Source organism: Lepisosteus platostomus, chromosome 20 (genome assembly GCF_059453375.1).
Source record: "Lepisosteus platostomus isolate fLepPlt1 chromosome 20, fLepPlt1.hap1, whole genome shotgun sequence".
In the NCBI taxonomy this organism is placed as follows: domain Eukaryota; kingdom Metazoa; phylum Chordata; class Actinopteri; order Semionotiformes; family Lepisosteidae; genus Lepisosteus; species Lepisosteus platostomus.
The window spans coordinates 17,228,585-17,246,431 of record NC_142630.1 but is presented as its reverse complement, the minus strand read 5'-3'; the positions used below and the strand labels follow the sequence as shown (position 1 = coordinate 17,246,431).

At 48.5% G+C, this 17,847-nt stretch overlaps 1 protein-coding gene across 2 annotated transcripts in view; it reads left to right on the top strand.

Annotated features, from left to right (window-relative positions):
- bcar1 (BCAR1 scaffold protein, Cas family member) overlaps positions 1-17,847 on the top strand; it is a 72,673-nt gene extending 54,826 nt beyond the window's left edge. For both annotated transcript variants that reach the window (XM_088614180.1, XM_088614179.1), the window contains exons 3-7: positions 8,795-8,938; positions 12,174-12,287; positions 12,465-13,697; positions 15,211-15,300; positions 15,823-17,847. In XM_088614180.1, coding sequence (XP_088470306.1) covers positions 8,795-8,938; positions 12,174-12,287; positions 12,465-13,697; positions 15,211-15,300; positions 15,823-16,332 — 2,091 coding nt within the window. In that variant the 3' untranslated portion in view covers positions 16,333-17,847. The remainder of the gene's footprint in view (positions 1-8,794; positions 8,939-12,173; positions 12,288-12,464; positions 13,698-15,210; positions 15,301-15,822) is intronic.

Genomic DNA, 17,847 nt, shown 5'->3' with positions numbered 1-17,847 from the left:
CAGTGGCAGTGGCGATGGCAGTGGCAGTGACAGTGGCAGTGGCGATGGCAGTGACAGTGACAGTGGCAGTGGCAGTGGCGATGGCAGTGGCAGTGACAGTGGCAGTGGCGATGGCAGTGACAGTGACAGTGGCAGTGGCAGTGGCGATGGCAGTGGCAGTGGCAGTGACAGTGGCGATGGCAGTGGCAGTGGCAGTGACAGTGGCGATGGCAGTGACAGTGGCAGTGACAGTGGCAGTGGCAGTGACAGTGGCGATGGCAGTGGCAGTGGCAGTGGCAGTGACAGTGGCGATGGCAGTGACAGTGACAGTGACAGTGGCAGTGGCAGTGGCGATGGCAGTGGCAGTGGCGATGGCCTGGCGTCCCGGCAGCTACAGTACATTCAGTAAATAATTCACATGCCCGTGCCGCGGCAGCAGCCTGGCCCCGCTCCAGCACGAGCCCCCAGCCTGCAACTGCTGCTCCTGCGTCCCGCCGAGGAGGACGTTTATTTTCAAATGACTTCAGGGGCCGTTCTGGTGCCCTGCGCTGGGAGGGACGGCTCAGGGCAGGGGCTCTCAGACCACATGGAAAGCTCCCTCGCCAGCGTTGTGTGTTAAAAGGACGGCCTGCCAGGCCGGCGGACCATTATGGCCTCTGAATGTGGACTCAGGGAACCGGCTCCACAGTGCTCGGGCCTCTGCTGGGACAGCCTCCTCCCTGTGCCATCTGCTTTCAACTAGAGGCCTGACCTGACTTTCTATTTGTGTGCTTTGAGCCTCACAAAAGGGCTTAAAATAGTGGCGTGCTTTGCGGTCTTGTGGTCTCTGGACTGAGGATGACATTTGCTATTGTGCCCAGCAGTGTGATTTGTGATGTGAACCACATCTGAGAGACTAAAACAGACCCAGGAGCAGTTAGTGAATGTCTAGCAAAGTTGGAATGTCTGTGAACCCCTTGAAGATGAACCTCCAAACCCCAAAAAACAGTCCTTGTGCATTGCTGGCGGCCTTGCCTTTTGTCTCTGATGTTTTTTCCGTTGTAAAAGCTGATTTCAATTCTAAAGCTAAAGCTGATTCTAACACTGTTGAGCCCTGAAGATGTGATCAAAATCATTAATAACACAGGCAGAAGGACAGCAGTCTATTAATCTTCCTTGTGCTTAAGAGGTCAGAAAGCTAAATGTCTGAAAATGCCCCTGCTCTTTATCTCCTCGCAAGCCTGGTGCTTTCATTTGCTCTACTGATGTGGAAGAGGAGTCAGCTGTGGGGAGGAGAAGCTGTTTGGCAGGGATGTGGTCTTTTTAAGAGACATGCTGTTTCCGAGCAGCACCTGGCCTTCAGACCCCTGCAGAGCCTCCTCCTGAGCGGTGCTGTGTGGCAATGGAGCGAGGTGTGGTGTGGGAGCAATCCTTTCCACCCGTCATCGCTTAATCAAAGAGGGGCTGACTCTAGAGTGGGGCTGAGCTCCGTGTCCAGGCCAGGGGCCGGGACAGCAGCCCAGTCTTCACTTATTTTCAGCTATATTTTAACACAGGTCTGCTGCAGCGGCAGACTGCTTGTCAGCGCCTGTGGTGAGGCCACATCCATCCAGCGCAGTGCCTGTAACACCCTGGGAAGCACTGATTCCTCCTGGCCCTGCACAGTGTCCTGGGACACATGGCTGCATCATTTTCAGTTGATAGATCCTAGAGACAGCCGTGCGCCCCGGGGTGATGGGGCTTTGAGCTGGGACGTTTTGTCCCTCAGTGGTAAGACCGAGGAGTGGGCAGTGTCGTAGATTAAAAAGAAGACGTTGCTTCAGCACTGGGGTACAGATTGTACAAAATGTGAAACAAAAACCCTCATATCTTTTACTTTGTTAAATTCTCTTTCCTGGAAAAAAGCAATTCATTAAGAGTTCAGATACTTCTGTTCGTTTTCTGCAGACCTGCTGGAACTGATATCCAGTGGATATAAAAAGTCTACACACCCTTATTGAAATTGCAGGTTTTTGTGATGTAAAGCCAGAAATCAAGATAAATCATGTTAGACATTTTTCCATCTTTAATGTGACCTTGCAACCAACAAAATTCAAGAGAAAAACAAATAGATAATTATTAGGAAAAATAATTGAAATGAAAAAACCTACAACACCCTGGTTGCATAAGTGTGCACACCCTTTTATAATGGGGGCTGTAGCTGTGTTCAGAGTTAACCAACCACATTCAAAATCATGTCCAAAGGTAAATAGCATACACCTGCCATCAATGAAAGTGATTCTGATTAACCCCAAATAAAAATCAGCTGTTCCTGTAGAATTTCCATGAACTTTTCATGGTTGCATCCTACTGGGATAGCCATGGTCCACAAGGAGCTGACAAAACATGTATGGGATCTTATTGTTGAACGTTACTGATCAGGAGAGGAGTATAAAAGAATATCAAAGGCATTGGATGTGCCATGGAGCACTGTGAAGACTATCATCAATAAGTGGAGAAAATGTGACACCACAGGGACATTGACAAGATCAGGACAACCTCCAAAGGTGATGATAGGACAGGAGAAAACTTATCAGGGAGGCTACCAAGAGGCCTACAGCGGCATTAAAGGAGCTGCAGGAATTTCTGGCATTGGTCACTCCTCGCATGTGACAACAATCTCCCGTATTCTGCACATGTCTGGGCTATGGGGTAGGGTGGCAAGACAGAAGCCATTTCTCACAAAAAAGAACATCCAAACCCGGCTAAATTTTGCAAAAAAATACATTCAATTACCCTTAAACATGTGGGAAACTGTCTTATGGTCTAATGAGACAAAGGGTGAACTTTTTGGCCTTAATTCTAAAAGATATGTTTGGTGCAATTTCAATAAGGTTGTGTAGACTTTTTATATCCACTGTAAATATCCATGACTAGGGCATGTGGAGTCAGGGGGCTGGCCATGGTTAACGCTGGAGAAACAAATCATTTTTCCCTGCGCAATACAGACAGGATAGTGATCTCGACTGGAGCGCTGGTGTGCCCTAGCAGCCTGGCAGATCCCGAGGCGTGCAGCAGGAGTGAATCTCATTCAGACCTCTCAGCAGTGACAGATCTGCAACTTCACGGAGGGTTGGGGGGTTTTGACAGAGAACTGACAGTGGTGAGTCTCTCCTCTCTGTCACCAGACATCCCCAGCAGTGAGCAGATCACAACCACATATCACTGGAGCTCGAGCTGCACTTATTTTGTGCAAATGTGGGGGATGTGAAGAGTAGTGAACTGGGACCAGTTGCTTTCCTAGTAATACTGATGTGACTGTGACTGTCACATGCAGACGTGACCTGGCATTACCTTGTCCTGGCAGCTTCTCTGTAGGGTGCCTCACTGATGTTAGCCTGGGTGTAGTTTGCTGCTGAGTCAGTTGGCGTGGGCCTTTCAATCCCAGCTCAGCCCGACCACCGGCCCATTAACAAGATGCCAGTCTTGCCTTCTCCAGTGAGCTAGGAGCTAAGACGGGACTTTCCCCAGCCAATCCGCTGCAGGTGGCCTCACCCTCTAGGAGGCGCTGCTGATGGACACTCTGCTCACCTGAGGCAAGCAGACCTGCAGCTCACAGCTGTGAGTGTGGGAGTGTAGCAGCGTCGGCCCACCCCCTGTCCCAGCTGGACCGCAGGGCGGGGGGAGACTGATGGCACTTCAGCCAGCAGCAGCAGGAGAGGGCAAAGCATTCGCTGCAGGACAATGCCCGGCCTTCCCTCACAAAGACCATTGTCCACCCTCAGAGACTTGGGGACAATGGGGACACAGATGGTGACCCTGTCCAGGGGGCAGTTGATGGTAGTGGTGCATGGCCACCTGTTAAACGTTCAGGTCAATAACAAGAAACAGTTAAAAACAGCACTGATGATCGGATATGGCCCTGTGTTGTTTGGCCCAGAAATGCGTATCTTTATTCACAAGCACCACACTTGCTATCGTGCTTTTTTTTTAAAATAAACCACAGAGCACGCATTTTTATATTATGTAAGACAACAATGAATCATGCTGTTCTTATCTTTATCAACCATGTCCTTTAACAACACAGAAGCAGCAAAAAGATCCATAATAATCTCCCATTGACTCACTTTTACAGCACGGCCTGTGTTTGCTGATCCATCACATGTGAATACTAAGTGTAGTCCAGCAGCATCCAGGATTCAGTCAACTTTTTTATATGGAACTCCAGCGCTGAAGAGTAGCAGATATTGCTCAGCAATGCATGTGGTGTGCTCAGTTTCTCTTGTAACAGTGTAAATATTTTAATGATGATGATAGTGATGAAAAAAGTTCCAGAGTAAATACCATTGCTGGACTCTCCTAATTCAAGTGAAGCAAAATAAATTGGGAGAGAGAAACTGTGGCATGCAAGGGAAGGATTTAGGATTAGCTGCTTGTATAATCTGTAAAAGACTGTTTTATACAAGATAAGGATGTACAATGATTATCCCTGTAGCAAGACTGTCAGTTAATGTATTAATCTGCTTGAGACACCAAACTGTGGGATAGTCCTACTTATTGCAAGACTTATTTGAGGGGCTTTTAGAAAAGCAGCCAGAAGGTCACTTCTGTGGTGTCTCTCTCAACATGGGCTTTAGCTCGCAGCCACAGGGACTGACTGTAACTCAGTGAGAATCTGTAAAAATCATGCAAAAGGACTGTGTGTGGGATTGCTCATCTGTTCTGTTCAGCACAGAAAAGCTTGCTGGTGCAGAGCTAATATTTACTTTGTAAGTACAGTAAGTGAAGGCTCACCTTCAGTAATGATTCTGTTTCCTTTGCTTTGTAAAGAGCCAGATGGAGGAGATGCACAGAACTGTGTGTTTCTGTGTCTCAGTGAGCACTCTGTAAAAAGGGGAGTCAGAACCAGGTGGTTTCTTTTGTGTTCTCTGCATCAGGATGCAGCTCGACATGTCATGGCCTTCTGTGTGTCGGCATGTGTTTCTGTGACAGAGGACCCACTGCGTGTGGGGGTGATAGATTTGCAATCTGTCAGCTGGGTCACTAGGGCCCAAAGAGGTCTCTGCTAACTGAGATCACAAGATTTAATTTTAGTGGAGTGTGATCCCTGCACAGCTGTCACTGACCATACTCCTCCTCTCCACAGTGGGCATGACCCCTCTCTCATGATGTCATTGTTTCCCTGGCTCAGGGGAGTGTTGTGACAGCTGGTCCTTATGCTGTGACTCTGCCCTGCTGGGTCTCATTGATAACCATGTCAAACACCATTGATTTTCCTTAGATAAGCCTCACTCTCACATCTGTATGACCACTCCTCACCGGTGCCCTATCACCCCAGCACGTTTAAGGCTGAAGATTAACAGGGAATGGCTCGCATTCCCATTCTAAATGCTAATCTCAAGATTTCTTCTCAAGTTTCCCTGTTGTTTTCTAACGTCAGTATTTTTAAGGTCATCTTTATATAGGGGCTCTCTGTTAGAGTGGCAGCAGTGCATTCAGCAGACATGAGTTGCCTGTGTGTTCTGTTGACATATTTAGATTTTTCTTTCTCGCCTCCTGCCAGAATTCTTTTTAAAAAACCCATGGGGCCGGAGTCAAACGGCACCTTGTTCTGCTTCCTGCAGTTTCTGCTCTGTTTCTCAGACGGCTGTGTCCTTCTCCTTAGTTTAAAATGATTGAATAAAAAATTGGCAAGTCCTGTGCAGTAATGCCTGCGCAGACTCGGGAACCTTTTTGTAACTTTCTATGGCTAAACAAGCGGTGCGTCTGCATGTGTGTCTCTCGTGCTTGAAACCTCAGTCTTCACTCATAGACAAATGATGTAAAGGCTTCATCACAGTTCTCCAGTCATCTCTCTCTCATTCAGGTCCTCATAGCGGCAATGCCAATTATGCAAAGATACAGTATCCTGTTATTAATCAGACTGTGGTGTGTAATTAGCAGTCACATTGTTCTTACGGTTCTCTTATGTTTAACAAGAGCCCCATTGATTTGTGTGCAGTGCAAGCCCTGTGCTGGCGTGCGTGTTTGTTCTCTGGCAGGTGAGAGGCTTCGTCTCAAAGTCGTCTGGGTTCAGGGGTCTGCTGCTTGGCCCTGCGACCTTTTCCAGCATCGCTGTGGCCTCTTTGTACAGGATCTCCGAGTCATCCTGCTTTTTGGGACATTCCGTCAGGGACTGTCCACTCTCCGAACCATCGGGAAGGAGACCAGGTTGCCACGACAATAAGGAAACGGGAAACGTTTCCTGTGCGTGATGCTCGCGTGCCCACACATTTCGCTAATTGCGTTGTTTACAGTGTGACACTCAGAAAGAAATTGCTGGGCTGGGAGTGTTTGGCACCTGTCCTGTATTCTGGAATGAAAGCTTAGGTAATGATTAACAGCTCTGAGCTGTGCTTCTCGGTAAAGCAGTTAAGAAAGATGGGAAGAAATCAGCTGGTCTTCAGTCAGACAGTGAAAGGATTGCTCTGTCTTATTAGAGCATGTCTGCCTTAATAAGCCTATAAGCAGGGTAAATGGCATTTAAGCAAAATTCTGATTTTAAAACCTCAATTAAGGCATTTGTAAAGTGATTGTTATCAGCTGATTCTAATGGGTTGACCTAGTGCTAAGTTAATTAGCTGCAAATTAGCGGTGACTTGCTGGATCTGTGTTATTCCAAATGAGATTCAGTTGCTAACCGCTGATTTTTTTAGGCTGCTTTGTATGCTTTTAGCAAATTAAGACGGTGGGGGGGAAAGGAGAACATTTTCCATTAATCTCATTGTCGTTGCCATTGCTGCTGTGTCCCTTGTGGATGCTGTCTTGCTGCGTGGTGGTACTAAGGTCAGCACAGCCAGCAAAAGCAGGGAGATCAGACACAGGCAGGCTTACTCCAGGCCCCCAGGGGGCGTATGTGCGCAGTGCAGTTCACTAGTGTGATGTGCAGCCTTGCTCTTACCTTTGCCAAAGCACGTCAGCACTTCAGCTCCAACTGAAGAGCAGCCAGACGTGCACAATCACAAGCAGCACATAGGAATCTTCAATCTGTAACACAGAGCTGACGCATCCTTAGGCTTCTCAATTGCGGAATGTTAATACTGCAAGTACCTTCATTGTTATGTCACTCTTGCCCCTTGTCAGCTAAACAATTGTGGATTTGTAGCACGAATCTGCAGGGGGACAGGAGTGGGTGAACACTCTGAAAGCATGGCCCAAAGCAGCCTGAGAGCTGAGGCTGGACTGGAGAAAAGCTTGCGCTTGTCGCCGATACTGACTTTGATCGAATCAACCTGCTGTGCCTTGGCTGAAGCCCCAGCGTGTTGTCTCCTCCCGTGTCAGTGCTGCGGTGCGGCCATTCTCCCTTCCCTTCACGTGCTCGGCCTCGTTCACACAGAGGAGAAGACCTCCGGCCTCCCACCTGCCTTTTATCTAAAAAAGCCCCCTGACGGGGAGGGGCGTGGGGAGTGCTCCTCCTGAGTATGTTTACCGGCATGTTGGGTCTTATCAGCACTCTTTGGAAGCTTTGATGAAAATTACAGTTTTCCAGGCCCTTTACACTCCATGCTGCACAGGCCAGTAATTACTGCTGGAAGAAAACTAAAAACAGCCCTGTTACCTGCAGCTCCATAATTATTGTCACGGTGAGGACAGGTTTTCAAGAGATTCTGCACAGCAGGAGACTCACGATTGTGGCCACTGCCCCCTGTCCCAGAGATCCCAGAGTCATGATTAACACGAATACCCCCAACACAGTCCTCTGACATCTCACACTCCTCGGTGTGATCTTGCTCACCTGGGTGGAGCCCTGAAGTGTGAGCTGTAGATCTTGCTGTGTTTGCACAAGCACAGATACAGCAAAGTGTGTAAGTGAATTAGATACTATGCACTTCTTTCTGTAATTGTATAAAAACATTACTGTACTGGGAAAAGGTTTTATTTACAAAATTTTAACCAGATGAAATGAATTTTTAAAGATTAATCTAAATGACTGATCACACTACAAAGGAGCAGTTGGAGACAATGGCAAAAATGAAATGGATAAATAACTACAGTAACTCAGTTTTGCTTTGGTGGGCAGATGGGGGGGAATTGTAGGCTAGAAACAACGTACTATATATCTTCTGTAATTCTTAATAAAATGCCAAAACTGTTCATTGTTAAAATGTCACCCACTCAACGAGAATTTCCATTCCAGTACCTTTATAGAGTGGAGTAGCTCTCAGCCAAGCTGTGTCAGAGTGGCCGTGGGCCCTTGAGGTACAGGCACCCCTCTGTTGTAGCGTTTGCCCAGATCTGCCACAGTTGGTGCCAGTTTCCCAAAACCAGGGGCAGTGGAGTGTAGCGCGGTGCGTGCAATTGAAGGAACAGATTGCAAAAGACCGGTCAGCTATGCAAGCAGCTCTGCCTTCAGCACCTGTCTGAAGTGGTCTCCTCTGTTGTAGCACCACCTTGATTCAACAGGATGTTTTCCTGAAAATGTCTTATAATTCTTGTGGCCTAAGGCTGGGTCAGCTGGAATGTGTGTTATTGCAGGCTGGGTAAATGCCATAGACAATAGTAGTCTGGGTTCCCACACTGCACTGCCAGCACTTTTCACATCTGGCTTGAACTGCTGCCACTCGCAAGGGCAGGGAGATGGAATGAGGGCAGAGGTCAGCAGTGGGTGTTTGCTTGTGCAGGGCTGGTGTGACAGTGGGACAAAACTGTACAAATATGGAGTGTTCCAGCTGGTCAGTCTCCTTCCGGGCTTTTATTTTGAGTCTCATCCACAGTGTGCTCAAATGGATTTTGTTGCCGTGCAACGAAGGTAAACCCTCTCGAAGAGTTGTCAACGGGCTGTTGGCTGATGCTCGCTGGTCTCCGTTCTGTTTTCCAGGTGGTTGTCCCGACAAGGGTGGGACAGGTCTACGTGTATGAAAACCCAAAGACAGAACAGGACGAGTATGATGTCCCGCGCCACCTTCCACCATCCCAGGAGATCTACGATGTTCCTCCAACCAGGGGCCAGTACAACCAGCAGGTAATACCTGTACATCTGATAGGCAATACCAGTATAGCCAGAAGGTAATACCAGTACAGACAATAGGTAACTCCAGTACAGCCAGCAGGTAATACCAGTATAACCAGAAGGTAACTCCAGTAGAGCCAGCAGGTAACTCCAGTATAGCCGATAGGTAACTCCAGTATAGCCAGCAGGTATTATTATATAATAGTATATAATAATCCTTACATTTATATAACGCTTTTCTGGACACTCAAAGCGCTTTACAGGTAATGGGGACTCCGCTCCACAAACCACCAGTGTGCAGCCCCCCACCTGGATTTAGAAGGATCTCTGGCTGTTTAAAACCAGGCCCCAGGTTTATTATTCATGTATATACAGGATTTACTTATGTTTGCATGTGTGATAGATGGGTGTCTTTTGAGCAGGAAAATATTATTCGTAGACAGAATACTAAAGAACTTTTTTAACTTAAAACAGCTGTACCATGGTTCTAAAACACTATGTAAGAAATGGATGCTAGGAATAATCAAGTCCACGAGTAAGTTCCCTTTTTATGGACTGGTAACTGGTACTGGTAACTTTCATGGACTTTGAAATAAACATAGGAAGGGAGATGCTGGATATTCCGTTTTTAAAAACCTTTAAATGAGTTGCTTGTCGGCCTTCTCCTAATGACCCCACGCAGCCAGAAGCGACAGTGACAGGCCTGTCAGCCAGTGCGGCGGTGGGACAGATCTGCTCCGTGGTCAGCGCTGGCCCCGGTGGCTTTCAGGGCAGCACAGTGCTGTGTACCAGCAGCTGACTCTCCGCCCGAGCCGGGGCGCGCAGGCGCTCTGGAGCTGCTGGAACAGGACAGCTCCAGACAGGCGCAGAATGAGCTCCCGACTGGCAGTATGCTCCAGAGCTCCCTCGGGATTCCTCTGCATCTGCTGGTTTCAGCTGAGTGCCACTCTCCACATTGCCTCTGCTCGAGCGAGCTCCCGGGGAACAGGATGCCTCATCTAGCGTCGAGCGCTGCCAGGATGATAAATGGGAAGCTGGGGTTCTTTAATTCCACTTAGAGTCGGAATCTTTGTTGTGCGTAAACATGGCTCATCTGCTTTTCCAGTCTTGTGATATACGTGCTTTTCAATTTCCGGTTCTACCTGTCAGAGTGCAGAGCAACTTTCCTACTGGCAGAGGGGACTGGAGATGGAGGACAGTTGTTGGTTTTGAAATGCCTGACATGTTTGCAGAAGCGACACCTGTCCTGATGCAGGCTGCCCTTGCCCACGAGCAGTAATGACCCAGGCAAAGAAGGCTTTTCATTTCATAGGGACTTCTTTCATTTCATAGTTATTTCATAGTGACTTCTTCTGCATAAAATTATTCATCGGCTTGAATTAATACCTTTTTGACCTTCAGGTTTCACTGAGTTCTTTTCCAGGAATTTCATTTTTAATTTCAGTGTTTCACAGTCTATATAAAGCCGATGTTCACAGTTCTTGTGCCTGTGCTAATAATAAAGGCGCCTCGCTGCTGGCGCTGTTGTCACCCACAGCCAAACTGGCGCAAGAATTAAAAAAAGAATAAGCCCTGTACGTGTGCTTGCGGTCAGAAGAGCAGGCGCTCGCTGCAGACCTGTGTTCCAGCAGAGGCTGCAGCGCGTCTTTCACTAGCACTGCGTGTTAGGGATTGAGGAGGCGTAGCCCATCACCGCAGAGCTGCTTGACCGAAAAGGGTCTGACCAGCCCGCGTAGCTGCTGCTGCTGTTGAACAACCTCTTGCTTTCCTTCGTCTCTTCTTCTGATCTGCCCTCAAGGCGAACGATTAGCTGGCGTTTGATGTTAATATTCAAGGTCCCCTCCTCTCTCTTGTATCTCATTGTATCTCATTGTGCAGGAAGAACTATAATTGCTGATCTGCTCACTCGCAGGCACCAGGCACCAGGGCCAATTTAACTGTCTTAATGTAGATCGAAAGTCAGAGCGTGATTCAGTCGGACTTGCCTTGGCTCAGCCAGGGCACCGATTGCTAAAAAGAACATGGCTGGCACAGTTCGTCTTCCAGAGACACCTGTACCACAGTCTATCACCCTCGCTTTTCCCCCAGAGCGCTTACAACTGGGAGAAATAAAGGGCATGAGTTCATAATCTAGTGTGAAGAAACAGCAGCATTTTTTCTAATACTGTAACATTTTTATCTAAAACTGTAACATTTTAATATTGTTACAGTTTTTAAAATCCAGCAATGTTTTTAATAACCTATGTCAGACCTGGGGTTATGTGTGTTTCTGTGAGGGTTTGGACCTGCTGGGCATCAGCATGCTGGTGAGCCCAGAGCAGTGGGGGTTGTAGATGTTTTTGATTGCTGACTGGAGTGTTGGTGTTGACGGGATTGCATTAATTGTGGGAACACATGGTCTCTCTCCATTACTGGATACTTTGCTGATCATTCATGAAGTGAGCACAGTGTAACGCATCGTGTCCATTGATTTCTCTCACCAGACATTTTAGACACCAGGTCTAAATGCATTTTCTCTACATTTCTGAATGTCCGTAGTGGGTTCACGCTACACTGTCGATCATGAAATCGATTCCAATCAGAAATCACTCACAGGCTGAGTCAATCACTGCTGCAACTTGGCATGAGGCAGAGGTCCATAAAGCAAACTGATCGTACTTCCATGTAAAACCTGGGAGAAGAATTTGTCCTATAGAGAATCTCTCAATCGAGTTAATCTGTCTGTTGTAGCAGCAGTATCTCGGAAACCCCTTCAGAAAGGAAGCACTTCGATCTGAAAGGGTGTTCGAGTGTCTCAACAATACGCCAATTTGTCCTCGGGCCCGAGAGTGCTTCTCTTGTTCAGGCTGCAAAAGAACAATCTTCCGACATGTGGGCAGGAAAGGAAGAAAATAACAATGTCTGCACCTAACAGGATAGATATTTGAGAAGAGAGAAAGAGAGTTTTGGCTGGAAAGTGGCTTTTTATGTCTGTGAAATCACAGCCAGCTACAGTAAATCAAAACACCACTGTGAAACATGCCAATCAGATTAAATGCACACACTTTGACACACTGCAAGAAGTTAATTTTTGTTTTCATCAGTGCTTGATTTGTATCTCCTGGCAGTTACACTGTCTATTTTCTGCTCAGCAGGCCTGTGACTGTGTCAGGGGTCATGTGAAAAAGTTCTATGTTAGACCGTACAATGGAACTGTCTTGAACTGAGGCTCTGAGACTCAGCTCCTTGACTTCTGTGTCCCCTGCAGGTGTATGACACCCCCCCCATGGTCGTGAAGGGTCCCCCGAGTCGAGAGGGCGTGCAGGAAATCTACGACACCCCGCCTATTGTGGAGAAGAGCCACGTCCACGTACAGCAAACGGTGAGCCTCTGCAAAAGCAAGCTGGGAGTTTCCCAAGCTCTGCGGGCAAGAGTGAGTGTAGGATCGTAGCAAGAGTTCGGGTTTCCAGCACTACAAAGCTGGGATTTTCGGGAAAGGTCGGTTTTGTTTTGGATTCATGGAGCCGGGAGATAATTGCCGGTGCTTCCTGCCTCGCAGGTGTATGACTTCCCGCCCTCCGTGAGCAAGGACGTTCCGGACGGGCTGATCCGAGAGGAGACCTACGACGTCCCCCCGCACTTCGTGAAGATGAAGAAGAGCCCTGAGAGCAAGCCCCACCAGCCCCCGGTCCAGCCCCAGCACCCCGACGACGTGTATGACGTGCCGCCGCTGTCTGGGAAGCAGGGCGACGCCACTGCAGCCCAGGAGATCTACGACATCCCCCCGAGCTTGCGCAAGGAGCGCCCACAGGACGTGTACGACTTCCCCAGGGAGCACCCGGCCGGGGGCAGGCCGCTCGGGGGCGAGGACATGGGCGACTACATCTATGATGTGCCTCCCCAGGTGGTTCGGGACGCCGCCTCCACAGAGGAGCTGACCATCAGCTTCAAGCGGCTGTCCGCTTCCAGCACGGGCAGCACGCGCAGCAACCTCTCCACCTCCTCGCTGGACATCATCCCCGTCAAGGAGTCCTCGGTGACGGCCAAGCCCTCGGGCAGAGAGCTCCAGCTGGACCTGGACGTGGCCATGGAAGTGCTGGTTAAGCTACAGCACAGCGTGGAGAGCTCGGTGTCCAGCCTCATGTCCTTCATCAGCAGCAGCTGGCGCAGCCCCGAGCAGATGGAGGCCAACCTGCAGGGCATCCGCGCGGCCGTGGAGAGGGTGAAGAGCTCCGTGAAGGACTTGCTGGAGTTCGCCCGCGGGGCAGTGGCCAACGCTGCCCAGGCCACTGACCGCACTCTGCAGGCCAAACTCAGCAAGCAGGTCCAGAAGATGGAGGAGGGCTACCAGGGACTGCTGAAGCACAGCCAGGCGCTGGACAACTGCAACTGGGCCCTCAGTGTGCTGGTGGCTGGCAAGACCAGCTCAGGGGACGACCTGGACCGCCTGGTCATGTGCTCCAGGGGTGTCCCCGACGACACCAAGCAGTTGGCCTCCTTCCTCCACGGGAACGCTTCCCTACTGTTTAAAAGGACAAAGCAGCAGGCGCCGCACACCCCGCAGCTGGGGGACTCCAGGCACACCTTCTCCCAGGCCGGGCTGGAGAGCCTGGGCCAGGTTACCAATAACAACAACATCTCGGCCTACCAGACTGGCCTGCCTGAAAAGCCCAACATCCAGTCCAGACCACTGCCCTCGCCACCGAAGTTCATGGCGGAGGACACACTAGACAGTCAGTATGAGAACACAGAGGGAGGCTGGATGGAGGACTATGATTATGTTCATTTACAGGTGAGTCCTTTAATTTTCTCTCCATCTTCTCTTCTACTTCCCCCCGCTTCTCTCTCTTACAGATTCCTGCTCCTTTTCCATTTATCGTTTGTTTGAGTCCAAAGGGGCAGTGGGAGCTGAGGTTCACTGAGGTGTCAAATGTCAAAAACCTGGAAAAGATCTGGAAAAAATGTCCGACTGTTTTAGATCTGAAATAGCAGCAAATAGCAGCATTATTTACACATGATGTAGTTAAAAGGCAGGATCCTGTTAGCATTTTTTAAACAGGAAGTTGCACCTTTATTGATGTGTGAAGTTTTAATCTGAAATGGAACCGTGAACCATAGTGTTAAGGCATCATACATTAGGTGACAGTTCACACCTAAAGACGTGTGTTGCCACTGGATCTTTGCAATATCTGGTTTTGTGCACCCTGCAGAGTCTCTGTCGATCTGCCCGTGCTGGGAGATACAGAAAGGGTTTGCTGTTTTAAAAAAGATTTTTGTAAGAAAGATTTTTGCCTGTTTTATGTTTGAAGAGATTTTCCCCCATGTTCAAGCTTCATTCAGAAGCAGATGGCCAGTGTTGTCACAGTGGCTGTGGTCATGTTGACTGTGCTGTCCTTCATGCACGCCAACCCCTGTTCCTGCAACATAGTGCTTTTGTCTTCCACTTGGGCGACACGGAGTCAAGGGAAAGAATGTCTGTAGCCTGTGTGACATACAGTACAGTTTTTGAGGGTAAATGGGTGATAAAAAAGTGGTACATCTTAGCTTTTCCTGTGGGATTTCCAGAGGCTCTCCCTGGGTTTTTGACATTTGAATGTAATGGAGTACAGTGCACTGAGGGTCAGAACATCTTCAGCAGGAATGGCTGCAGATCCCAGTATTTACCCTGCTGCACAGCAGGGAGTAGAATGTAGATATGCAAAGGACTCCAACTGAATCAGTAGCATTATCCTGGCACAGCCTTCAGTGTGCTTCAGCCTCCGGCCTTCAGTGTGAACGGAAAGGCTGGGTGAGGTGGACCCACACTGCCACCTGCTGTTGGCCTGTTATATAACACAATGTGACATCTCTGCCATATTGTGTTTGGTAGCCTCACTCTCCAATACAGATCAAGACAACAGATTTTACTATTGTTTATTCAAGGTAAGAACCATCCAAATAATCATTTGAAATTTACCAAACCTGCTGGATCATAAGATTATGTTCTCTAGTCGGTGTGCTCTTTGACCTCCTGAGCCCAGGGTTCTGCTGTGTCTTAACCTCTGTCTCACAAAGCGTTAACGTCACCCCAAGCAAGATCAGCTTATGGCAACATCAACTCAAAAGTTTATTTTCCTTTTCTCAAAGCTTCAGAGTTGAAACTGGACTTGAACCTGGACTAATAAACTGCAGCTTCTGCAGAAGGCTTCATGCTGTAGAAAAAAGCCTTCAGAATCACCCTGGCCAGTCAGCAGTTCTAGTTTTAGTTGGGTTTGTGTACTTTTCACAAACAATTTTTTTTCTTTTTTTTTGTCTTGGCTCTCTAGGGGAAAGAGGAATTTGAGAAAAACCAGAAGGAGCTGTTGGAGAAGGGGAACATTATCCGACAGGGTAAAGCCCAGCTGGCCCAGCAGCAGGTGAGCTCAGTGAGCTGGAGAGGCGCTCCTTTGTGTGGGCAGAACTGGTTTGCATGGCAGGCAGTGGAAGATAAGGACACCTTCATTATTCGGCCCAAAACAGACCTTTCATAGCCTAGACAGCCATTTAAAAACAATGTGATGTTGGAACAAAATACTCTGATTTTCACCCACTCTGTCTAAAAGCTGATTCTGCCCTTGAAAACCAGACTGTCTACATGGACATTCGTGTTTCATTAATACTTACCAATAACATCATACAGTATTAAGTATTGAGCCCAGCTGGTTGTGTTGTTTTCTGTTGGGGCTTCTCTGTGTGAAGACCCCTCTGCTTTGGCCTACAGCCTACAGGTCTGTTCATATGAAGAGTATTGCAATGCCCTGCGCCACCCAGAAACAGTGAATTAATTACGATTCGTTATCGTTCGCAATAATCCCAGAGAGCCAGTCATGAGTTCAAGAGGACTGTCTGATAGGATCTGGGGTTTCGTTGCTCACGCCTCTCTTCTCTCTGCCCTCCAGCTGAAGCAGTTCGAGCGGCTGGAGCAGGAGGTGACCCGTCCCATCGACAACGACATGACCAACTGGACGGCCCCCTCCCACTACCCCCCCTCGCGGAGCAAGCTGAGCCCCGGCGACCGGCAACTGCTGCTCTTCTATGCCGAGCAGTGCGAGGCCAACATCACCACGCTCAACAACGCCATCGACGCCTTCTACTCCTCCATCAACAACAACCAGCCACCCAAGATCTTCGTGGCGCACAGCAAGTTCGTCATCCTCAGCGCCCACAAGCTGGTCTTCATTGGGGACACCCTGTCCAGGCAAGCCAAGGCCCTGGAGATCCGCAACAAGGTGACACAGCACAGCAACCTGCTCTGTGACAAGCTGAAGGAGATAGTGGTCACCACCAAGACAGCGGCGCTACAGTACCCATCAGCCACTGCGGCCAAGGACATGATTGACAGGGTGCGGGACCTGGCGAACTCCACGCAGCAGTTCCGCATGGTCCTGAGCCAGATGGCCTCCCTGTGAGAGCCCACAGCAGGGAAAAGAAACCTAATATAAACACAGCGGACTATGAACTCTTTTTGTGCTTTTTATTTTTAAAAAAGGACAAATTTATCAGACTGGGCAGGGCCATTGGTTGTAAATTAATCTTTGTAAATATTTAAGTTACTACTAGCGAAAGGGGGAAAAAATTAATTATACTATATGTTTTTGAAGACAAGCAGAAAAGAAATACAAAAAGTAGTTTTTAGAATGTATTGATTATTATTGTTATAATTATTATTGCTGTTATTATTACTACAAGAAAATGAATTCAAGGGTGTCTAAATTTCAAATCTGGGTATGTAGTACGAATGCTGTTTTCTTCTCCAAAAAAAAGGGAGAAGGGAAGGTTTTTTAAATTGTCATGTAGTGAGAATGGAAGAAGTATTTTTCTCTGCTGGTGGTTTTTAAATAGAGCAGATGACAGCAGATTAGGGCTGAGGGAGGAGAGCAGTCTTATCGATGCGCGGCGCCCATCACCCTGGGACTGTATTAATTAAAGAGCTCCGCGTGCTAATTAAAATGTTCTAATTATGCAGAAAAGAAATAATTTCAACAGCATCTCTGCTCTGCAGTCTGGGGGGGGGGACCTAATCTCCTAATATAGAACCGTGGTGAAGAGAGTGGCAGGGGGCGAGGTGGTGGGGCGGCTGGTTCTGACCGCAGGAGGCCGGTCTGTCAGCTGACCGTGCAGGTGGGGCTCCAGCAGGCATGGCACTGCAAACCGAGAGCGAGGGCAGGTGCAGCGCCCTGGGCTGCTTCTGAGCAACACGCTGGGATGCTGGCTTTACATCTTGCGCGTCTCGAGTTGTGTCGGTCGCCCTGCCCCAGGGCCCGGAGCCTGGAGAGAGTCCGGCCCCCTGCCGGCCAGGGGCTGAGTGATTCAAGGAGACTTGGGCTGTGCCGTAGCAGGACCTCAGACGTCGCGGCTTGAGCTAGGAGCCTCGCGGATCGGTTCTGCCGCTTGACCTCGGGCCTGGTCTGGGCACAGGCTTGAACCTGGGTCTGCAGACACAGAAAACCACAAGGGCAGTCCCCGATTCGTCCGCTGTTCCTGCGCGTTCTGGGGCGTCCTGGACTGTTCTCGTCGAGGTGCTGGGTGGGATTGTATTTTCACAGTGTCTGTCACCCACACTCGTGCATCTGTCACTCCCCAAACACTACAGGTCGAACCGCTTTCAACAGGGCTGAGCTGAGCTGCTCAGACCACATGAGCTACTTCCTGGGGGCAAGTGTGTGAAAGGAAGTCAATTGACTTTCATCATGTACTAAAAGAAATACAATACAGCATATTGCTCTGTATGTAGTTGAAACCCACCCAGTTTAGATGTACATTTAAAAAAGCAAAAACAACAATTTACTGGTATCGTGGTGAAAAACATTATCAAATCTGTGTGTCAAAGATCTGAATCATTACAATATGTTAAAGACATACTGTATATTACGTAACTGGAAAATATATGTTTAATATATTTTCATTAAAAAATTGAAACTGTG